This window comes from Grammomys surdaster, unplaced genomic scaffold (genome assembly GCF_004785775.1).
Source record: "Grammomys surdaster isolate TR1022 unplaced genomic scaffold, NIH_TR_1.0 333, whole genome shotgun sequence".
In the NCBI taxonomy this organism is placed as follows: domain Eukaryota; kingdom Metazoa; phylum Chordata; class Mammalia; order Rodentia; family Muridae; genus Grammomys; species Grammomys surdaster.
The window spans coordinates 80,019-102,521 of NW_021604752.1; the positions used below are offsets into that span (position 1 = coordinate 80,019).

At 41.1% G+C, this 22,503-nt stretch overlaps 1 protein-coding gene across 1 annotated transcript in view; it reads right to left on the reverse strand.

Moving 5' to 3' along the window:
• Akap9 (A-kinase anchoring protein 9) overlaps positions 1-22,503 on the reverse strand; it is a 140,311-nt gene that overhangs the window by 18,707 nt on the left and 99,101 nt on the right. The window contains exons 27-40 of the mRNA XM_028778283.1: positions 21,007-21,183; positions 20,337-20,441; positions 16,368-16,520; positions 15,395-15,574; positions 13,316-14,365; positions 12,010-12,147; positions 11,055-11,540; positions 10,646-10,709; positions 10,438-10,538; positions 9,406-9,597; positions 8,977-9,165; positions 4,890-5,034; positions 2,534-2,753; positions 1,724-1,874 (exon numbers count right to left, since the gene is read on the reverse strand). Coding sequence (XP_028634116.1) covers positions 1,724-1,874; positions 2,534-2,753; positions 4,890-5,034; positions 8,977-9,165; positions 9,406-9,597; positions 10,438-10,538; positions 10,646-10,709; positions 11,055-11,540; positions 12,010-12,147; positions 13,316-14,365; positions 15,395-15,574; positions 16,368-16,520; positions 20,337-20,441; positions 21,007-21,183 — 3,351 coding nt within the window. The remainder of the gene's footprint in view (positions 1-1,723; positions 1,875-2,533; positions 2,754-4,889; positions 5,035-8,976; positions 9,166-9,405; positions 9,598-10,437; positions 10,539-10,645; positions 10,710-11,054; positions 11,541-12,009; positions 12,148-13,315; positions 14,366-15,394; positions 15,575-16,367; positions 16,521-20,336; positions 20,442-21,006; positions 21,184-22,503) is intronic.

The window sequence follows — 22,503 nt, forward strand, 5'->3', positions numbered from 1 at the left end:
TTAAGTGGAGCTTGGGGAATCCTGTGGAAGAGGAAGAGAAAGGATTGAAGGACCCAGAGAGGTCAAGGATACCACAGGAAAACCTACGGAACCAACTAAAGTAGGCCCATAGGGGCTCACAGAGACGGAACTGCCAAACAGAGAACATGCATGGCATTGACCTAGTCCCCTACACATATATAACAGATGTATAGCTTGGTTCTCATGTAGGAATACTAACACCAGGATCAGGGGCTGTCTCTGTGTTGCCTGCCTTTGGATCCCTTTCCCCTAACAGGGTTGCTTTGTCTAACCACAATAGAAGAAGACGCACCTAGTCATACTCCAACATGATGTGCCTAGGATGGTGGATATCCATGGGAGGCCTCCCCTGTTCTGAGGAGGAAGAGAGGATAGGGAGTAGGTGAAGTGGGAAGAAATAAATGGGAGAGGAGGGAGGGGAAGCAGTGATCAGGATGTAAAGTAAATTAATATAAAAAAGGAAGAAAAAGAATAATACATTTATGCAATAACATGATGAAATCTATTATTTAAAAGGTAGGGGTTGAAAAAGAAGTGAACAAACAATAGTAAGATTTGGCTGCAAAACTATGACAATTCTTGCTTCTGCAATGGAGACTCCTGGTAGGATGTGATAGATCCTGTCTCAGGTTTTTCAAAAGAAGAACACTGATACAAAATAGCCAGATACCCACAATGAGCAAACTTTGCTCTATGCATGTAATCATTAAAAATGTTGCTAGGTTGGCTGAAGAGATGGCTTACTGGTGAAGAATACTGGCTGTTCTTCCAGACAGCCTGGGCTCAATTCCCAGCACCAACATGACAGCTCACCAATGGCTGCAAGTCCAGTTCCAGGGCATCCAATGCCATCCCCCTGCCTTCATTAATGCATGCACACACACAGTGCACAGATACAAAGCAGGCGAAACACTCATATACTAAAATAAAAACAAATGAGTCTTAAAAAAATAAAAAACAGAACAAAAAACTATTGGGCTTGGTGGCACATGCGTGTAATCCCGACTACTCGGGAGGGTGAGAGAGGAGAATCAGGAGTCTAAGAGAGTTCAAGAGAACCTGTCTCAGCTACAGTGTAGGAAAACGTGAGATGGAGGTAAGGTCGGGTGGTTAAGTGCCTGCCTAGCATACGAGACGTGAGAGTTTAACCCAGAACACCGCGAAAACAAGACAAGGTACAGACTGACTACCTGGGAAACACAGCACTCATCTGTCTCCATGAGTATCTGTGGCTGTAGGCAGTGTGTGTGTGGGGGGGGGGAGGTAGTTTTGAGGGGATAGAAAGGCAAAGGAAGATAACAATAAACTATACAGAGAACAGATCAAATCCAGATGTAGTGATCCTCAGATTTTAAACGTACCCTAACATAGGGTATTAATCGAAACAGCAGGGCAGGAGGAGCGTCTATCCCAGTGGACTACAAGCAAAGACAACCGGCAAGCCTGTGGGAGCTTCACAGGCCCACAAGCCAGCACGGAGAAAAGATGAGAGCAGAGAGAAGAACTGCTGAGGAAGGGGCCTTGCAATCCCTGGCGCCGCGGAGGGAATGATTTTAGGGACGGAAACACAGTATTTCAACATGAACTCTTCCTTCTATGGCCTAGATAATTTTCTAACAGTATTCAACACAGAGCCAACAGTGTATACATTTTAAAGGAGAAGAGCCTTACAACAAGATTCTCAGAATACGTGGGACAATACCTCGAGTTCTTCTTTTTCCCACTCCTCATGGTGTCCTGACTTGGCCTTTTCTTTTTCCAAAGCCCACTGCAGTTCCAGTGACTTCTTCTGCTCCCTTGCTAAAGTATCACTAAGGAAATGGATTTCATCGGTCTTCTCTTTAATTTCTGACCTAAATGGGGAGAGACACAAATGTGACATTATCTTGATGAGCAATGTTGTCATAAAGAGGAACTTGTTCTCCAATACAGAGGTATATTATAAACTAGCTATGATACGTCAAGTCAAGGCTTCTGGACTGGTCCATTTCAGATGACCTACTGTCTCTAATAGTGTAATTTTACTGCCATAAAGAGAATACTAAGTAACTTTTTTTTCTTTTACTGCATACAGAAATCATGTGAACGTGTGTGTGCGTGTGAAATCAATGTCTAAAATAAGAACGTGTGGACTTGCAGCATGCCTCTAGCAGGCAGGATACTTCAGTATCCACTCCAGTGATGCATCCTTTGCCTATGCATTCCTGATTCCCACACCTGGCAGATACTAGTCAACTCAAGCTAGAGATCAAACATCACTCAAAGCTAGTCTGTTGTGAGAGAGAAGCAAGAATTAGATCTAATAACTGTGGACTGGACAGAAGTCATAGCACAGGGAGTCACAGCAGAGCGTCGGCCAAGCGATCACATTTTAAATGTGGAAACATCAGGGGGGTTTCTTCTGCACCCATTCTTCTGCTGTTTAAACTTAGTGTGCTGCTATCTGCATAATGGTTATGACACACTGGTACAATTTCTCCGCTGACCCTTAAACGAAAGCAGCTCAGCACACCTGAAAGCTTCTAATTCCTTTAAGCGCTTATGCTGGGCCTTGAGTGTTGTTCCCAATTCCAGTTTTGCCTGTGCAAGTTCACTTTTTAGTTCTGCCACCACCATCTTTTCTGAACTCAGCTGCTCCTGCAGCTCGGTTGCTCTGTCTCTCAGGCTGCTGAGTTCCAGCTGCAGCTCCAGTACGTGGGGCTGCTTCTGCTGCATGCTGCAGTCCAGGAGTTCTATAAAGAAGCAATACTAGAGTTAAAAGACAGCTTGGCAGCTCTTGTGTGATTAGTATTTTACTACAAAGACATCGTCAACTGCTCCCAGTCCCCCAAACTGACAATATATATATACTTCTCAGAGTGCTAGAGGCCAATGCTTCAGAAGTTAAAAAAACAAGGGAGGGACAAAAATGTATCAATGCACTAACAGATGCAAGACTTCAAATAATCACCTGTAGATGCTCATAAGGTATTTGAGATAGGAACTTGTATATTTGTATATGTGGAATGCCAACCATTCACACTAAAAATTCCTCGTAATTTCTGATAGCCCTACACTCAATATTTACAGAAGTTACCCACAGGACAATACTACAGTGATCTAATTTTTATTAGTTTCTTTTAGAGAAGGTTTTACCCTGTAAGCCTGCACAGACAGACTCGTCTGGAATTATCAGCCACCCTCCTGCTTCAGTGCCCTACATCCTGGACCACAGATGTGAGGCACCACCCCCAGCTCTGACTCAGCTTTTCTAAATGAGAACCTATGTGGTGACTTCAAGCTTGTGCTGAAACCCAATTACTAAAGATGTAGCAAGTGTCCTTGGCAGGCACGATCAATACTCCTCTCCGAGTAGCCCCGTTAAAACATGCCACTACTGAGAAGCAGGAAAAGCATCCCTAAGCCCACACAGATGGACAACGCAGCTAGTCTACTATGATGAGAAAGGGGATAAATCACTCCATCTAAGTTCAATTAAAACACTCTCACATATGCACAGCATACCCAAGAGAAAGGCAGCATGTCTGACAACAGCAGCTGTGGGCAAAGATGTAAGCAACAGAACACTGAACCCCATTAGTGAATGGCACACTGGTATGATCACTTTTTCAAATAGTTTGGGCCAGGCATGGTAGTGCACCTCTGTCACCCCCACTGGGAAGGCTACAGACAGGAGGACAAGGAGCTCACAACCCCCCTTGCTACATAAAGCTTGAGGCCAGCTGGGATAGATGATACCCTCTCAAAAATAAGTACACCGTCTGGCACTCTCTAATAAATTTGAGGTTACACATCCCATGACAGAGTGACTCCCTTCCTTGGAAGCTGGGAACACTGATGTCCAGATGTACTGGAAACTCTGTAGAGGAAGGGTCTTAGTTGCTCGGACTCCAACAGCTAACAGCAGAAACAACCAAAGGTTAAGACACAGAATTTGCCCACACAATTGTGGAGAGAACTGTCCACAGCAACAAAAGCTAATGCAGAGATATTTGCAGAAACTTGGAAGAACGTCATGTGAGGTGAAGTAACAAGATACAAAATATACACATTTTATAATTTGGTATAGTGTGTATCTGAGGTTTGTAAGTTACTGTATGGATGTTACACATTACAATTTTGTAAACAAAAATTAAAAATAAACAGCCACTTTTATTGTGGATCCCCTTATATTTTAGATAGATGTCTTAAGAGAGCCAAAAAGACTTCTCAGTGAAGAATATAAAACTGATGAACTGAACCATATCAATGTAATACCTGTTTATTTTAAATTAAATATAGCTTTTTAAACCTACCTGACAACCACTAACCCTAATAGTGTTTGTTTGTTTGTTTGTTTGTTTGTTTATTATTGGATACTTTATATATCTACATTTCAGATGTCATCCCCTTTCCCCATCTCCCCCAGAAACTCCTTAACCCATTCTCCCTCCTCCTATTTCTATGAGGGTGTTCCCTTTCCCATCCACCTACTTCCACCTCCCTGCCCTCGAATTCCCCCTCATCGGGGCATCCAGCCTTCATGGGACCAAGGACCTCCTCTCCCACATATGCCTGACACTGCCATCCTCCATTACATACACAGCTGGAGCCATGGGTCCCTCCATGTGTTTTCCCAGGCTAGCTGTTTAGACCCTGGGAGCTCTGGTTGGTTGGTATTGCTCTCCCCATGGGGCTGCAAGCCCTTTCAGCTCCTTCAGACTTCTCTCTAACTCCTCCACTGGGGACCCTGTGACCAGTTCAAAGGCAGAGTAACAACCATTTTCATGTTAGGAGAATGAGCAGAGAAGGAGCCTGAGCAGAAATACTTCAGAAGACAACAAGTGAGCGTTTTCGGCTAAGAGATCAAAGGAGCTGCATGCACACACCTTGGCTGGCTTTCTCAGATTCTTCTTCTCTTTCCAGAATCATTTTCCTGCCATTAATTTGAGCACGAAGATCTTCTATTTCTGCCAGTAAACTCCTCCTATCTGCTTTCTGCAGACAGTCCATTGCTGTTTGATATTCAATACCCTGTCAAAGGACAATGAAAAATTAAGTAAAGAGAGGCATAGATGGAATTAGTGACCAGAATCTGAAGGAGAAAGAATAGCACACACATGCTACTTTATTTTTTTCATTAACATTTTTCACAATTCTTCTTGTCCAGAAAAAAATCTGTGAGGGTTTGTTGTAGACAGATGGACTTTTATTTCTAAATATTGCTGTGCATTTCCTAGAAATCGGAACGTTCTTGTTTTATTATTTCTTCACTTGTTCTGTGTGTCTGTGTACATTCATGTGCTCCACAGTGGGTCTGTGGGAGAGGACAATCTGTGAGACTTGCTTCTCTCTTCCCACAATGGAGGCTCCAGTGATGGAACTGAGGTCGTAGCTTGGCAGCAAGTATCATTACCTGCTGAGCCATCTCTCTGGCTCAGGAACATCCGACATAGGCACAATATTCTTATCAAAAGCAATTAACATTACTATGTCATCTAAGGTAGAGAATTTAAATTTTCACCCAGTGTCCTTTATAGGAAAATGAAAGTAGTACTAGTAAGTCTTCTGGGACCTTGAAATGTCTGCAGAGCACAGGCTAATTTGGCCTATCATCAGTTAAAACAAAACAACACACTCCCAATCCTTATTTTGTATTAACTGAAGCCAAAGCTCTTGTATCCCCTCAGCTAGCCTCCTCCCAGGATGATGTGCGACACAAGTGGAAACAGCACACGGGTAAAAGGAGGAAGCTGACAGTGTTATCTGAACTGTAGGCTTATTTAAAAGTCACTGATTTTATATGCATGTTGCTCTCTTGCTATCTTGCGGTATGAAATTTCACCTCCTGTACTGAGGTTCAGTTCATGCACCATAGTGAGAACTACTTCAGCAGATTCTTCTGAAGTCACAGCTTCGCCCAGCCTCAGCTCCTGGGAAGAAGTCACTTGTTCTCCATCAGTGTAACTTTATCATTTTAAGACTTTCTATAGCAGATAGGATAGAAGACATCTACAGCTTGTTCCTTTTTAACCTACTGAGCTGTTTTACTAATTATCTCTCTATCTATCTATCTATCTATCTATCTATCTATCTATCTATCTATCTATCTATTTATCTATCTATCTTCCTGTATTTCTTTAAAAGTAGTTTTATATACATGTGTGTGGTTATCTGAGCTTATGAACCCACAAGCATGTACAATCTTGAAAAGCCAGAGAGAGCACTGGATCCCCAAAACTGTAATTACAAACATGTGAGACGTCACATTGGGAATTGAAATTGGGTCCTCTGGAAGAGCAGCCAGGACTCTTAGCTCTTAACTATCTCTCTAGCCTCTACTGAGCTGTAACTCATTTACAGGTATACCACAGTTGATTCATTTCCCATTGGAGAACAAATGAGCTGTTTCTAATTTGGGAGCAATTAAAAATAAAACTTACAAATATTCATGCACAGCTTTTCTTTGATATCACTGCTTTGCCTGCATGTATGTATGTGCATGTGTGTATCTGGTGCCCACAGAAATTGGTGGAAGAGAGCACTAGGTCCCCTGGACCTGGAATTCCCATGGCTGGTGAACCACCACATAGGTGCTTGGAATCAAACCAGTGTCCTCTGCATGAGCTACAAGGGCTCTTGCTTGCTGAGCTGTCTCTCCAGCCCAGGTATAGATTATTAAAAGGACTGAGGTTTTCATTTCTGTGACAATTGTGGTGTGAGTGACAGCGAGGCCAGAGTTGCTTTCCTGTGGCACTCTTCCTGTAGTGTGACCCTGTGGGTCACAATGCAGTTGCTCTGCATCTCTGCCTGTCCTGTCACCGTCTCTGCTCTTCTGCTGCCTCCTCTAGTAAACGAATGATAGTCTGATCTCCCTCTTCCCAAGAGTAAATCCCTGTCATGCATTTAATAGAAGCACAAAGAAGCGGTGTGTCCTTCAGGTCAGCTTTTAGCTGGCATCACTGCTACACTACTGACTGCTTGAGCTGTCTGCAAGGATGCTCCACGGAGAGTTACTATCAATGAAAGTATCTTCCTGAGGTAAAAATCATTTAACATCTTTCCATAAGAACTATAGCATCTACCACTGTTATTACTTAATAAAATAAGTCATGTTTAATAAAAGGTGAATCCTTAATGACATAGCCCTTGGAGAACATTCACAGGAGGCACTCTACTGTGATATTTTAATTTATCTGTTCATGAATACGACCTTATGAATCTTTTTCACTCTGCTTCATTATCTTTTACTATCTTTTAGTTTAGGTGTTTTTGGGGGGAGCAGGCTGGGGGATGTGTGTGTATAGTGTCTCCCCAGGAAAAGTTTTGTCACAAAACACCAGGCCTTGAACTCAGAGATCTGCCAGCCTCTACCTCCTAAGTGTTGGAATTAAAGACATGTGCTATCTCACTCAGTTAGTTTGATATTTAAATTTTCTAAAATTTTGGCCAGTGCTAAAGCTTCAGGTTGGCCTTTTGAGCTTTTTACACATTCTCTTTATTCTGTGATTAGTTTTTTACAAGTCAGTGAAGAGAGAATCCAGGAGAGCCCAGGCTTTACCTCAATACCTCCCATGCTCCGGCCCTAGAACTCCGAGTCTCCAAAAACCCACACCTCCTTTAAAGGGAGAATTGTATTCAAAAGCCAAGACCTGGGCACACTAACACCAAGACATTTTTAATTATTGGTTTACTATAGAGGTCTTCTAAAGCTTTCTTCCTGGTTTTCCCCCAAACACTGGGGAATTAAAACAGACTTACACATGCTAGGCAAGAAGTCTATCACTTAGCTACATCCCAGCCTTAAAACCCCTTAGGTGAAAAGATGAAGTTCTACTACAAACTTGTGATCCTCCAGTCAACCTCCTGAGAGGCTGGGGTCACAGCTGAGCCATAATGACAGATGCTCTTAAATAACGTTTCTTTTTTCCTTTTGGTTTTTCAAGACTAGGTTTCTCTGTGTCCTGGAACTTGCCCTGTAGAACAGACTGGCCTCAAACTTAGGAGATTTGCCTGCCTCTGCCTCCCTTGGTAGGATTAAAGGTATGTACCACTGTCTTGAATGAGTTTGATACACTTTTTTAAAAAGAAAAATTATTAATTCTGTGATTTTAAATGAAATGACAGATACTTACAATATTTTATTTTTCAACTTTTATGGGTGTGTGGTGTATGTATGGTGTATGTTAACACCCATGCTTAATTTACATCGTTCTAGGCCATGTTCAACAGTAATAAAACAGTAATATACAGATGATTGGACAACTGTAAATAAACCTGCTGCTGTGGTATGAATGTGGAATAATCTTCATAAGCTCACGTGTTGAGCACTTTGTTTCCGAATGGAGCAGATCAAATCTGGGAAGGTTCTGGAAATCTTAAGAGTGAGGGGCTTCACTGGAGGAAGAAGGACCCTTGGGCAAGTGTTTGTAGGTTATACTTGGTCCTTAGCCCCTTACTCTTTCTCTGCCACTTGCTCCTGGTACCATGACAAAAGCCAGAGTTCATGAAGACAAAGAGTACACACTGAAACCCCTGAGTCAGGGTATATGTAAACTGTTCTGTATGTAAACCCTTCTGTATGTAAACTGTTCACGTCATATACTCAGTTCAGCAATAGCAAGTCTAATGGATACAACCACACAGAAAACAAGATTATACCTAACTAGCCAATGAAAATGTGACCAGAAGATTTTCTCTAGGGCCAACAGAGCAACTTTATCTTTCTAGTTTCTTTGGGTTTGTCCTATTCCTCATTTTTTAACTTCCTACATTTGGCTATTATCTCATTAATTTTCAGTGTTTCTTACTTGTGATGTAAGGTAAAACATCTAAATAGCTCTCTTCTATATATTCTTACAGTGGTTTCTGTTAAATGCTAACCTTCATGTTTAAATCAAGACTCTAAAGAAAATCAATAATCCACTTTTTCTCACTGTTCAAAAAAGATTCTTTAAAATAGTTTTGTTTTGATACCTGATCTTGTATTCTCTGTTCCAAAGAGTTTAATAATCCATCCGCATCTCTAGTGCTGAGAGACGTCAACTCAGTTTGGAACGTAGCTAGTAAAACACTACGTTCCTTTACAAAAACACGCTGACAGGCACGTAGGAGTTCACCTCGCCAGTCTGAGAAGCTGTCATGAGACTGACAACTGTCACAGACCTGTGAAGGGCAAACGGAAAAAGTCAGTCTTCGAATAAGCACACTTTACATATATTCCAGAAGTACTAGTCTACTAACAAAGATATATTTTTCAAAAGTTCAAGAGAATATATTTTTTCATGTGTGAAAAGATAAAAACTAATTCACATGAAGCATATGTAAAAAGACAATTTACTCTTTAAGATGTATTATTGTCATTAAGGAAATGTACAGCTATCTAGAAGACAAATATTTGAATACCTCAGTTTCTCTTTGCACTTGCATTTTAGAAATTAAATCTTTAAGAGATGAGATGGTATTCAGGTAAGCTTGTCTCTCTTTCAGCCAAGATTCTGAAAGCTGCTGAACGGAATGGTCTTCTCCATCATCACAGAGGGGGTTTGAGAGAGAAAGCACCTGCATGCCCTCACTGTGAACAGCTTTCATTAATCCCTAGAAAATAAGGTATTAAAGGCAAATGACTTCAAAGGCTGACAAATAAGACATACGAAATGAAGAAAGCAGCTTCATCAACCCCAGCGGATCAGAAAGGCCACTGTAGACAGAGATCTGATTCAAACCTTTCCTGCTTCCTATGATGCGGTGAGTCAGTCCTAGTGCTATCAATGTCTAAGTGTCAATGGCACGTCTAAGGTCCCTCCTCTGTTTGACTAACATAGTTCAAGACTTAGTGATTAGTCACCGACTTGACCAAAAGATATAATGTGGGAAATACCCTGTACCTTGAGACTGCTTTCATACCCTAGTCAGCAAAAAATGGGAAATGAAATGGGTGTGAAAATTCTTCATACATACAATTTTAAACATATATACTGTGGGACACTGCTGCATGAGAGAGAATGACTCTTGGTGTCATCTAAGAGTGAGCCAGTTCCCCTAAGGAAGGACTATCCACTCTATTATTGAACAGCACACAAACTGTGGGTTATAAACAAGGACCTTTGTCTTAAACCTTTTACAAGGGAAGAAGCTGATTTTCTAACCTCATGGGCCCTAACAGATGCACTGGCCGAAGCTCACATTAGTTCCTGTGGGTCACTCACTGCTTCCAGCATCTTCGCTTCCAGCAGAGATCATCACCACACACCTCACACACACAGTCTCAGTCAGGGTCAGAGTGGGGTCACAAGGGAGAAACAGGGAACACGGTTTAAAACTACACACTTAGCTTAGCGTGTAAATGTTGATTACGTGGCTATCTAAGGTACAGTAATGGTGACTGGCGCAGAGACGACAGTGCCTGAGCTAACTCAGGGGTTTTGTCTCCAGTACCTTTATTTTCTTTGGAAATAAATCTGCTGAAGTTTCCCCTCCTTCTCGGTCTTCTAATGATGTATCAAATCCCTGGCCCTGACCCCAGTCTGATTCAGAATCTAAAATTAAGAAAATAAACACCCGTCATTACATATGTGCATACAAAATAACACTTTTTAAACACTATTCCATTTGTTTAAACATTCCAGAATTTTACTCAACTTACCGCTGGAATATACTTCTCTACTTTGATAAGCAACAGAATCTGCCAATTCAGGAATGGAGGATCCCTAGTTAAAGAAGACAAAATCAGAATACACATGACTTTAAACTTTATTTAGTAAAATATTGGATCCAATGAATAACTAGTTTCTAATACAGTTAAGGGAGAAATAAAGACATCAATTTATTCTGTCATACTGAAATAACACACATATAACAAGTATCACAAATAGGCTCCAAAACCACATGGGAATTTCCTTATCTAACTATACAACAGGAAGATGCCAAATTGTGGTAATATTATGAAAAGGGGTATTATCATTGGATCCTTTTGAGTCGTTTCTCTTAAAAGCTTATACTGTTGGAAGGCAAATGGCAGGATGTAGAGAGCACATTATATGAGGACCAGATACCTCTTTGCATCTTAGACACTGGGTCATCTCCTTCAGGGTCTCGCACTCCTTAGTCAGTAACTGGATCGCAACAGAATGTTCTTTCTTCAAAGACTCGGTTTCGGAAATATGTCTGGACTCCATATCCAAAATCTCAGCAGCATGCAGCTCTTGTATGTGTTCCATTTTTTTAGTAAATTGACTGATGGTATCTCTGACTTCTTCTTGGGAGCACTCGCTCTGTAAGTCCATCTGAATCCCTGCATTTCTAACAAGGATCTGTGGGGTCTGGCTGCTGCTGCTGACCTTGCCTGTTCTCTCTGTGGGCCCAGAGCAGCCACCCACATCCACAGAAGGAGGCTCTGGTGTGGGGACCCTTCTGCTTTCCTCTTCTCCAGTCCTATTTTCTTTTTCTACCAAGTGGGATAATTTCTCCTTGGCTTCTGCAAGTTGATCTTTGACTTGGCCTAAGTCTCTCTGAAGTGATGTTATGTAGCTTTCTTTTACCTACAACATAATGAACAGAACGGCAGAGAAATCAGTTAAGCTCTGTGTACATCAGAAGCTGGGCTCGGGGTGGAAATACAGGGAGCACAGTTCATGCATCAGTGCCAATTTGCAGCAGAAAAGGAAAATCACCCTCGATGCCTCATAGTTTCTGCATATACACATAGTTTCTTTTGTACGCACTATGATCAGATTACAAAGAAGTGAAATTATGTTATCAGCTTTTGTTTTATAACAAAAGCCTTACTCCTCCATCACCTAGTACAGATAAGAAGCATCTTTCCAACCATTATTCCCAGACAAACTAAACAAGAAGTTGCTGGTGAAGAAATTAAAAGTGAAATTTTTCTTTAAATCTAAAGAAGGCTTTCCCTGCCTCTAAAGTCTAAGATACAGATCTAGGGAGTACACTGAGAGGAAATGAAGAGAGGCACACGTGGATGAACTGGAGCTGTGTTGCTCATCTTACCAAAAGATCTTCTTCAAGCTTTTCTGCCCTTTTTTTATAACTGGTGAGTTCTGAAGTGGCTACTGACTCTGCTTCAAGAGCTTCAAGTCCTCCTGAGAATCCATTGTCTCCACTGGCGTGAGTTAGCGTAACAGTTGTCTGAATAAGAGTTGAGAAGACACTATCATTGAGAAACCAGACTGCAGCCCAAGGCACAGCCACACTGCCACGGAGCGTTACTAAGAATGGCTGCCTACAATCAGGGGACAAAATACCCACTGCTTGTTAAAATCAGCAAGGACATTACTTGGTTGCTATCCAGAACTTTCACATTTGTATCAAATGTGACCAAGATATTCCTTACATGATATAGGCAGCTAGTCTTATTAGCACTTTAATATTTATTACCCACAGTAAAGTAGTTCCAAGTCTTGGTGTGAAAATCTTGTTATTGAAATTATTAGCCTTTTCAATATAAACTAAAGTCTTTGTATTGTCTTCTATACAGTAAGAAATAACCATGGTTTCAGATCACTGTCTAAGAAGGCATACAGATCTCTAACACACGTTCTCTTTTTTCCCCATGAACAATGAAATCTCAACAGGTATACAATTTGTAAGAGCTAATGACTTTTTCCACATTAATTCAGTATATCATTAATGTGAAAAGTTTCACTTCTTAAAAGGCATGATGTCAGAGCACATGTATTAGGAAGAAATTAAGGGAGAAGTCCTGGAGGACAGAGCTTAAATTTCATATTTTTATATTTCCTGTTTCAATAGACGACTTTACTAACGGATCAGATATCATCATGTGAAGACCATAGAATACAGTTTGTACTTGTTACTCTGGTGATAAAGTTACCGTGTTAACTTTAGTCTCTGTCTATCATTTTTTGTCCTCGTTTAAGGGAACTGCATTCAGTACAGTAGACCACAGCTAGGCCTAACAGCAAAGTCTCATGAGGCCAACTGTGAGCAGCTGTGCTTCAGGAAACTATAGCCCATCAACCAATCAGATCATTCCCAAAGCCTTAGCCATAATCATTCAAGGTAACACTGTACTTCATTTGGGACTTCTGTCTGTATGTACAGATGGGAAGTCTCTGAGCCTCTCAGTGCTAAACAATTCTTGAACTACAATTCACATTTCAAATAAAGTAATGCCTATCCTTTAGGAACAGTATATTTTCATGAAATCTCATTATATGTAAGTTGTTTGATATTTTAAAAACCTCCAGATTTATCAGTAAACTATCACTGAACAAAGGAAATTACCTAGAACATTTGAGTGAAGAGGAAAAAAAAAAATCAAACGAAAACTAACCTCGCCATCCCTAGGGCTTCTTTCTCCTTCCTCTTCTAGCCTTTTCTTGGCTTCCTCTAAGAGCTTCTGTAGCACCACAACTTTCTCTTCTGTCTCTGAGGCACTTTTCTCCACAATTTCCACATGTTTTTCTGTCACTATACCACTATGCCCTTCAGCTACTTGGCTCTCCAACTCTGCTAGCCTCACGGCCAATGTGGGGACATCGGTCTCCACATTGTTTTCTGTCAGACAATTTATGTTCTGTGCATCTGTCCTGTCAGATGCTGATGAAACCGTTTGCTTTTCTTGGCAGAACTGCACATACTCCTGAGCCGCTTCCGTGTGGACCTGACTGACCAATGCAGCAGCGAGCTTCTCAAGCATCGTCTGCAGGTCTGTGATCTTCTTCTGAAGCATTTCTACTTCAGACTGGTCTTGCTCTTGTATGGTTTCTATTTGTTTATGACACTGGGTTAGCTCAAAGTCCTTGGTACTAACAGACCCCTCCAGTGGCAGTGTCTTTATGTCTAGTATTCTAGAAGCTTTAGTACTTTCTTGAAGACATGTAAGGGAGGTGTGATTTTCTAGAGGCTTGGAAGCATCCTGGGCAGGGGCATCTTCGGGCTGCAGTTTGTCACTGCCAAGCGCATGCAGAGTCATGAGGGCATGTCCCTTTGGTACGCTTGGAAGTTCTTTATTGCTGGCACATTCTTTATTCAAGTTGTACAGTGATTGTGTTATCTGATCCATTTTGAAATTGATATCTTTAAGTACATTTTTCATGTACGTCATTTCCTGGTTGGTGGTTTCTATTTGTTGTTCTAAAACTAGCTTTTCAACAGTCACCTTGTCCAGCTGATGTTTAAAGCTCTCCTCGTCTTCTGGGAGCGTCTCGGCATCCTCTCTCTTCTGCTCATTGGTGACCAACTCCTGCTGCAACTTCTCAATCACACCACCGAGCTGCTCTATTTCTGCCTCGCTCTGTTTCTTCACATGCTCGTGATCACTCATCAAACATTCTATCTTTGCTTCTAGAGCTCGTATCTGTTCCTTTTGTTCTTCGATGACCTATCATTTAATGAAAAAAAGGAGTCATACAAAATCAATGTATATTTACATCTTGGAAATTCTATTTTAAGAAATGACCTTATAGGAATAAGTATGTCCCAAACCAACATAGTGTCTCTGACATAGGAATGTTCTTTCCAATACAGACCAGCGAGATACCTCCTTTTATTTAGAACTTCATTCTGGAGTTTTGTTAAACTTGAGCTCCAACTTAAGCAGTTCATTTCCCTTTAGGAAAACAGTATCAGTGCATCCCCGTGAGCAGAATGAAGTACTAAAACAGGACACACAACAGACGACTCTCAAAGGCAAAGCCTACTCAACACACTGAACAACATAAACATGAACACATCTAGTTAACAAACACCTTCACCAGCTGGGCCATCTCACTGGCTAGATATCTGTTTTTAAAATTCGATGGGAAAGGGTGAGTGAGAAGGTTTAGTGACTAGGTGTGCTTATTCCGTAAGCATGAGAAACTGAGTTCAAGTCCGCAGCATACATATAAAAAGCTGGGCTGGGCAGAGTTATGTGAACCTGTAAGCCAGCACTGAGAACTGGACATAGGCAGATTCTGAGAGCTCACTGGTCGACCAGACTAAATGAAGAACCCCTGTGTCAAGGCAATGAGGCAGAGAGTAACAAGAGAAAATACCTGATGCCCTGTTCTGGCCACTGTGTGCAGAGGCATGGATACATGTGTTTGCATGTTCCCGGTACATGTACCCTACTCCCAGGGAAATTCAACAGGAAAGTGAAAAGTATAACTATTTTGTGTTTTAAATTTTAGTTACAGCCTCTGAGATCGCTTAGTGAGTAGGATGCTGCCTGGGAAAGCTGACAAGCTGAGTTTCATTTCTGGGGCTCATGTGGTATAAGGAGAAATGACTCCCACAAGCTGTTCACTGACCTCCAAAACATGCTGCAGAGTGAGTGCAAACTCACTCCCTTCTCCAAAATAAATAAGTGTAATAAAATCTGAAAAACTGTAACTCATATTAATTTTGCAAACAACTTTACTGGGCACACCTTGTTGTCCGCTGTGAGGTTAAGTTGCTGCTGGAGTTTTATAAACTGTTCGTTTAACCGGTCAATCTCAATCTCCTTTTCTTGTATTAGCTGTGCAAATTTGCCAAACAGCATGGGCTGATCCCGAGAGGACACAGAATCAGATTCCTTCATGGCAAACCCAAGTTTTTCTATTTCATCCTAGGGACAAAAATAATCATCATAATTGTATGATCATTACACGCTACTTCAAAATATTCCTTGAATTAAGTCTTATAAAAGAGATGGCATGCATATAATAAATTAAGATACTGTATTTCAATACTTAAAATATTTTGATAAGTGATCTCAAACATTTTCATTTATGATAAATTTAAGTGTCTAGGTTGAGCAGCAAATAGTTCCCACACAAATGCATTTGCCTACTAATGTTGGTGGCAAATATCCTGGGGATTGGTCTGGTGCCATGTGTCCAAATGCTAAAGTCTGACCCCCAAGATCTGGTTGCTGTCCAGATGAGTGAATTCTTATGGTCACTGGCCTTGCTCCCCAATTTAATTCCTGATTGGCCATTAAATGGTTGGGGCTTATGACTGGGCAGAAAGGATAGGAAGGCAGGCCTGAGAATGAAGTAGAAGATCTCGAGAAAGACCAAGAAGAGAAAGAGGGTAAAGACGAGACAGCAGGGACGGAGAGGGCAGGAGTTTGCCGTTACATGGGATGGAGGAGGAGCACGTAGACAAGAGAAGAGCACCCTGAGGACAGACTGATGAAGCAGAAACAGCCCTGGTAAGACTCAAACAGCGAGTGACAAGGGGCGTACAGTTGAGATGTGAGAACAGTATTGAAGCTGCCCAATCTAGGATTGCAGCTTGTAAATAAAATACCAGGGTTCTGTAACTTTTCTATGGGCTAGCTAGAATAATTCATTTACATAAGTAACTTACAAGAATACAAAGCATCAAAATGTGAATTATTTTTCTAAGTCAATTACCTTAAATAATCTGTTTTCTTGCTGGAGCTCTTGCAGGCGGGTGGTGGACTCCTTTTTCTGAATTTCTAGCTGCATGAGAAGTTCCTGAACCTCTTCATTCTTATTTTCCAGTTCTTCCCGAAACTGCTCTAATTGTTCTTCTAGGTTGGTGATCTTTAAAACCAAAGTTATCCAAGAGGGAACAAAAAAACCAACATCAACAACAACAACAAAAACCCAGTTCATACACATGTTACTGTCAAACAGAAAAGAGTTCTATTTATTTTATAAAGAATGTATAACCATTTACATATGCTTAAACATATATGTTTACTTGCTTAATTCCTAAACATGTTCAAACTGAATTTTTCTGTTTTCTGGTTTTTTTTTGTTTTGTTTTTAAAGATAAGGTTTCTCCATGTAGCCCTGGGTCTCCTGAAACTTGCTATGTTTGAGGCTAGCCTGCCTCTGCCTCTTTCAATGTCAGAAATAAAGACATATGTCACCATACCTGGCTTCAGACTACAGAAAAGATTTACTTCTATTATTTTGATTATATGAGTTGACTGAGGATAGTAATAGCTGTTTAACCAACTACTTCATGACTACTTAATAGATGTTTAATGAATGAATTTGTGAATTCCTGTTCAAATGATCAAAACTGCTACAATACAAGCACCTTAAGATGTAGGAGCAGCACTGAGTGGCAGCGAGTTGTTTACCGCTTTATGCTCTACAGGGTAATAGGTTGTTTATGCATGGCATCATAGACCTTGGGTCCCAGTACTGACAAGCAAGGCTTTGAAGTCAGCCTAGCAAGTCCAATAAAAATAGCAAAATACTAGCAATAATAGCCAAATTTGAGGCTGGGATGATAGCTCAGATGACCACATATGAGGGCCTGAGTTTGATCCCCAGCACTCTGTATAAAAAGCTAAGTATGGTGATCTGAGCTTGGAATCAGAGCACTGGGGAATTGGAGACAGTTGAAGACAAGCCCTAGGGCTTGTCAAGACCAGTCTAGTCTACCTGCTGAACCACAGGTCCCAATGAACCACGGGTCTCAAAAGACATGGTTGAGGGTTCCTACGGAATGACACCTGAGGTGGACCTCTGGCCTTCACACATGAAGCCCCGCTATGTGTACATGCACACACACACACACACACACACACACACACACACACACAGAGAGACACCCTCTCATCCACAGTGTTCTATAATCATTCCCATTATATAAAAGAAAGAAAAGTCACAAAGAGAAGCAATGTATCCTCAGATAACAGTCAGGGTAAAGCTATCTGTGAGTCTGAAGGGATGACTGCTGCAGCCTTCCATTCCAAATCACTGCTTATCCTGCTTCTTTTCTTTCCCTCTTTCTTTTACGATGTATTTGTTTTATGTAGGAGTGCTCTATATGCACATACACCTGCAGGCCAGAAGAGGGCATCAGATCCCATTACAGATGGTTGTGAGCCACCATGTGGTTGCTGGGAATTGAACTCGGGACCTCTGGAAGAGCAGCCGGTGCTCTTAACCACTGAGCCATCTCTCCTGCCCTATTTATCCTTTTTCTTGTAACAAATGTCAAAGACCACAGCACTCTCTCTCATCTGTAATACTGGTATCTAATTCTGTAGGTACTCAAATATATTAGTGATCCTGTACATATAATTATCAGTTTATTGCTGAGAACACTGATTATCACGTTTATTAAGGATATATACTAGTTATACACCAGTTCATATCTTCCTATCTATCCCTATCTTCTACAACTACTTTTAGAACAAGGTATTATAAAAGACACACACATAGTTATTTCACTTCAAAATTGCAGCCTACATTACACGTCATGCCCATTCTTTTAATGTGTCATTTTACAGGCAGTCTTAGCTCTGTGATCTAAAGCCTTGCTGCTAAAGTCAAGTATTATTTACTACTACTGCCTATAAGCATGTTAGCAATACAAGATCTAAGATTTATGTAAGGCACCTTTTTCTAAAACCACCACCACAACAAAAAACCTTCTTTCTTTGCTCTCCCACCCTCCTCCTTCTCATCTTCTTCCTTCTCCTCCTCTTCCTCCTCCTTCCCTCATTTCCCAGTCCTGGCCGCCCTGGAACTCACTATGTAGACCAAGATGCCCTTGAATTCAGAGATCCACTTCCTCCAGGAAGAAAGGCATTGAGGTCCACTATGCCCAGCTAGAAACTTCAGTTCTATACTTTTTAGAAAACATTCTTGAAACTTTTAAGTTTTATTTCTATTCATCTTCCATTTCAAATAGTCTAACAGGCTTTTAAAGATGTTTCTGTCCAAACTCAGGCTCTGAGAGTGAATCCATTTAAAATCTGATACATATTTGATACATCTTCAGTTTATATCAGTTATCTGAAAATATCTGCCTAGTTTTCAGAGCAAATGCTTGAAGTTTTTTGTTGTTGTTTTTTTGCTCTGCTTTTTGTATTTTTATAATACATGCTCTGATGCTGTCCTTTTTCACGCCAATGAGTAGTACTACAGAACACCTATCACTGTTAGTAAACACTCAGCTTGTTAACTCCTTTAATGTCTGTCACTCTATGTCTGTAAAGAAACAAGCTGGCTGACATAAGGTCTCTCTGGTTTTTACCATTCCCAGATGACAGCTGATTCTGGGGAGAAAAGTAAAAATCTATTAAATACTCAATTCAAGAAGCTGAGGTGATAGAGCTATAGTACATTTTAAGAATACTAAAAATAGGTGGTCATGGTGGCATACGCCTGTAGTTCCAGCTGTTAAGGATGCACACTGCTGTGGCAGCATGTTCTGGAAATCCTAGCTCTGGGTAGGCAAAAACAGGTGGCTCTCTGGAGCTCACTGACCAGCCAGTCTAGCCTAACTGGTGAGTGCTAGACCAGAGAGAGGCTCTGTTTCAAAAGCAGAGAGGCAGGAGTAGGGCTGGGGTCTTTGGAGATACACGGCATCGCTCCAGTTCCAGGGGAGCACACCCTCTTCTGCACTCTGTGGGTGGACACTGATGCACTCACATGCACATATCCACATAGATACCAATTAATCTTTGAAAAAATAAAATGAGGTAAACAAGTATGGAAGAACAATCCCAGTGACTGACCTCTGTTTCTACACACAGGTACACAAGGGATTGTACCCCTAAATTCTTTAAAAGTCATATCCATAGCATTAGGATGTATTTAATGGGGAAAAAAAGGTTTAAATATATTACAAATGAAGTAGTAAGTTGAATTTACTTTTGTAATTATAATGAATTTTCACTTTTAAAATAGGGCCTTGCTATGTTGCTCAGTCTGAGTGAACTAGCCCCAATCCCTCCACCAACCTCAGCTTCAGGGGCAATTGGGGTGAACCCCTATTCCCAGCTGAATGGGACACTTTTCAGGTAAGGAGTACAGAAAACCAGGAAAGCTATAACTATTATTGTTGTTGGTGGTGTTATTATGTGTAGTGTTGGGGAATCCTAGGTGCTTGCACAAGCCAGGCCAGTGCTCAGTAAAGGGCTACATACTCAGTCCCGGTCACTTTAATCCACTCTCTTAATGATATGCTTGACTTATGAAATAATTACACAATAATCTCTCAGGAAAGTATTTTAAATAAGCAGAACAGCAGCAGCAGCAAGCTGTCACAGACACCTGACAGAGTGGCGGTGACTGAGAGACGTATGAGCTAACCATGGTCCCACCCACACCCCGGCTCTCTCCTCTCCGTCCAGTCCACACCGGCTCCACTTTCATCTGAACTCTTCCTACCTAAAGGTCCTTCACTCTTTCTGCCTCAAGGTCCTTCCTGCGCGGCACTAACCTTCAAGAGCTTGCTTGTTCAGTTTATGACCTTCAAGGTCAATCTTCCAGGCAGTGAACTGAGAAACACCCTAAACTTCGCTTTCAGACAGCGTCTTTCTGTTCAAATGATACTTTCTAAGTGACTGATTTTAAACTGCATTTGTGATTGAAAAAGAAACTTCTTACCTCTTTCTGTTTTCTATCTGTAGCATCCCGCTCAGCCTGCAATTGAACTTCTAGTGATAATTCTGGTTCCACTTCTAGAGCTCCAGACCTTTTCTGGTCCTCTGCCTAAAAATACAAGAACTTTTTTAAAACATCAGACATTATACCCTGATAATTCATTGTGGTATTTTTATTTAGCAGTAATTCTATTTTTCTAATTTAAAATGAGAAACTCTACATTTAAGACTATTAAACAAGCTACAGGTACTCAGTCTTACATGGATTTTTCATATACTAAACACACACTGCTGACACTTAAAACTCATGCCTGAGATAAAACAAAAATCCTCTCCATCTGCCTGCCTCCAGGCTCTCTCCCTCTGCTTGTCCTCTATCCATTCTGCTTTTCTGGAGAATAACAGGAACAGGCTTCATTGCATCTAATCTGGAGTCAGGCAAGAGCCTGAAAGCTCATGGGCATAGCTGACAGTTAAAATTGTAATTAACTTCCAGCTTAACTAGTCTTCCTGAATCAGAAATAAGGGATGCAAACAACATCTGAAAGTAAAACAAACAAAAGTAGTAATGAAGATACACTGCGCTCTAATGTCAACAAGGGAATGAAGGTAACATTGTGTCAGTAGGCAGCTGTCACTGGAGCAGGACAGCCTGAGGTCTCCCGGGCTCGCACCTTTGGGAAGGGCTCTGCAGTAGCCAGCAGGGCTTGCTCCAGCTCTCGCACCCGGCATTCCAGCTTCTCAATCTCTTCGTTCCTTTCCTGCACATCTCGCTGCAGCTGCTCCTTCGACAGCAGCAGCTCGCTGCACTTGTCTGTTTTCTCTTTCAAGTGGTTAGTTAACTGTTCAACCTGAAGACATGATGAAACCATGGTTCAGAGTGTAGAGTGTTCATAGTGATGAAACATACTTATAATTTAAAAACTGATTTCCGGGGCTTGAAAATGTATCTCAGTGGTACAGTGTTGCTTTCTTAATACATGCAACTCCTCAGGTTTGAACCAAAGTGCACCCCACTAAAATCAGGTATTTTAAAACATGTTAATCATATTTTAAAATAAGGATAGCAATGGTCATCTCTAGCAAAAGCAACAATGCATACTGATAAAATTGGGCAGACTTGTAAAAAGAGAAATATCATTGCTTTCACAGAACTCATTTTTAAAGTTTTTTTTTAATTTACTTTTATTTTTTCTTATTCACTTTATATCCCACTCACTGACCCCCTCCTGGTCACCCCTTTCCACAATCCTTCCCCCATCTCCAAAGGATTTTTGTTTTATTTTTAAGAGCATCGTGGATTTACCCTGGCAGAAAGAGGGAAAATGCATTTTGAATAATGTGAAGTATCTAATGGCCCAGCACACCACAACCTAATGACATAACAAAGTTGAGAGACTTGCAGCTTGCTTCCTGACTTGCTCCTAGGTAAACAACCATGACCTTTAAGTCTTCCATGTGTTCTAAGTCGGTAAGAGTTGTTTGGCAAAGGTTTAGCCTATACATTCTGCAGGCTGAGAGAGGAGGAGAGATATAGGAAGGAATCTGAATTCCTTTAAGTGCCATTGGTCTTGTCTCCTACACTGTACAAAATAGACAGTAAGTATTCCAGGATTTACCTTCTAGGACTGATATGCAGTGCCAAGTGTTGTGTAACAGCAATGGAAGAATACAGGAAGGATTCATAAGATGGATTATGGACATACTTATCAAGGAGAAAGTTGTATATTGTAATTTTCAGAAATATAAGAATATTAAATTTCAGTGAGGCATTTAGGAGAAATTATCAAACTGAAAACTATTGTTCTCAGAACATTAAAACAATGTAAGCTTAGTCTAAGTACAGGCTCTTGGATGACAGTAGAAAGCTACTGAAGTGCTGGAGAAGGCTCAGTTAAGAGTGTTGGCTGCTTTTCCAGTGGACACAGGTCCAGTTCCCGGTACCCACATGGAGGCTGACAGCAGCCTGGAACTCCACTTTCAGAAGATCTGAAGCACTCAGACAAATGCAGGCAAAACACCAAACACAGAGTGAGTGAGTGAGTGAGTGAGTAAATGAGTGAGAGTGAGTTAGTGAGTTAGTGAATGAATGAGTGAGGGAGTAAACAAGTGAGTAAGTAAGCTAGTAAGTGAGCGAGCGAGTGTGAGTAAGTGAATAATTGAGGGTGTAA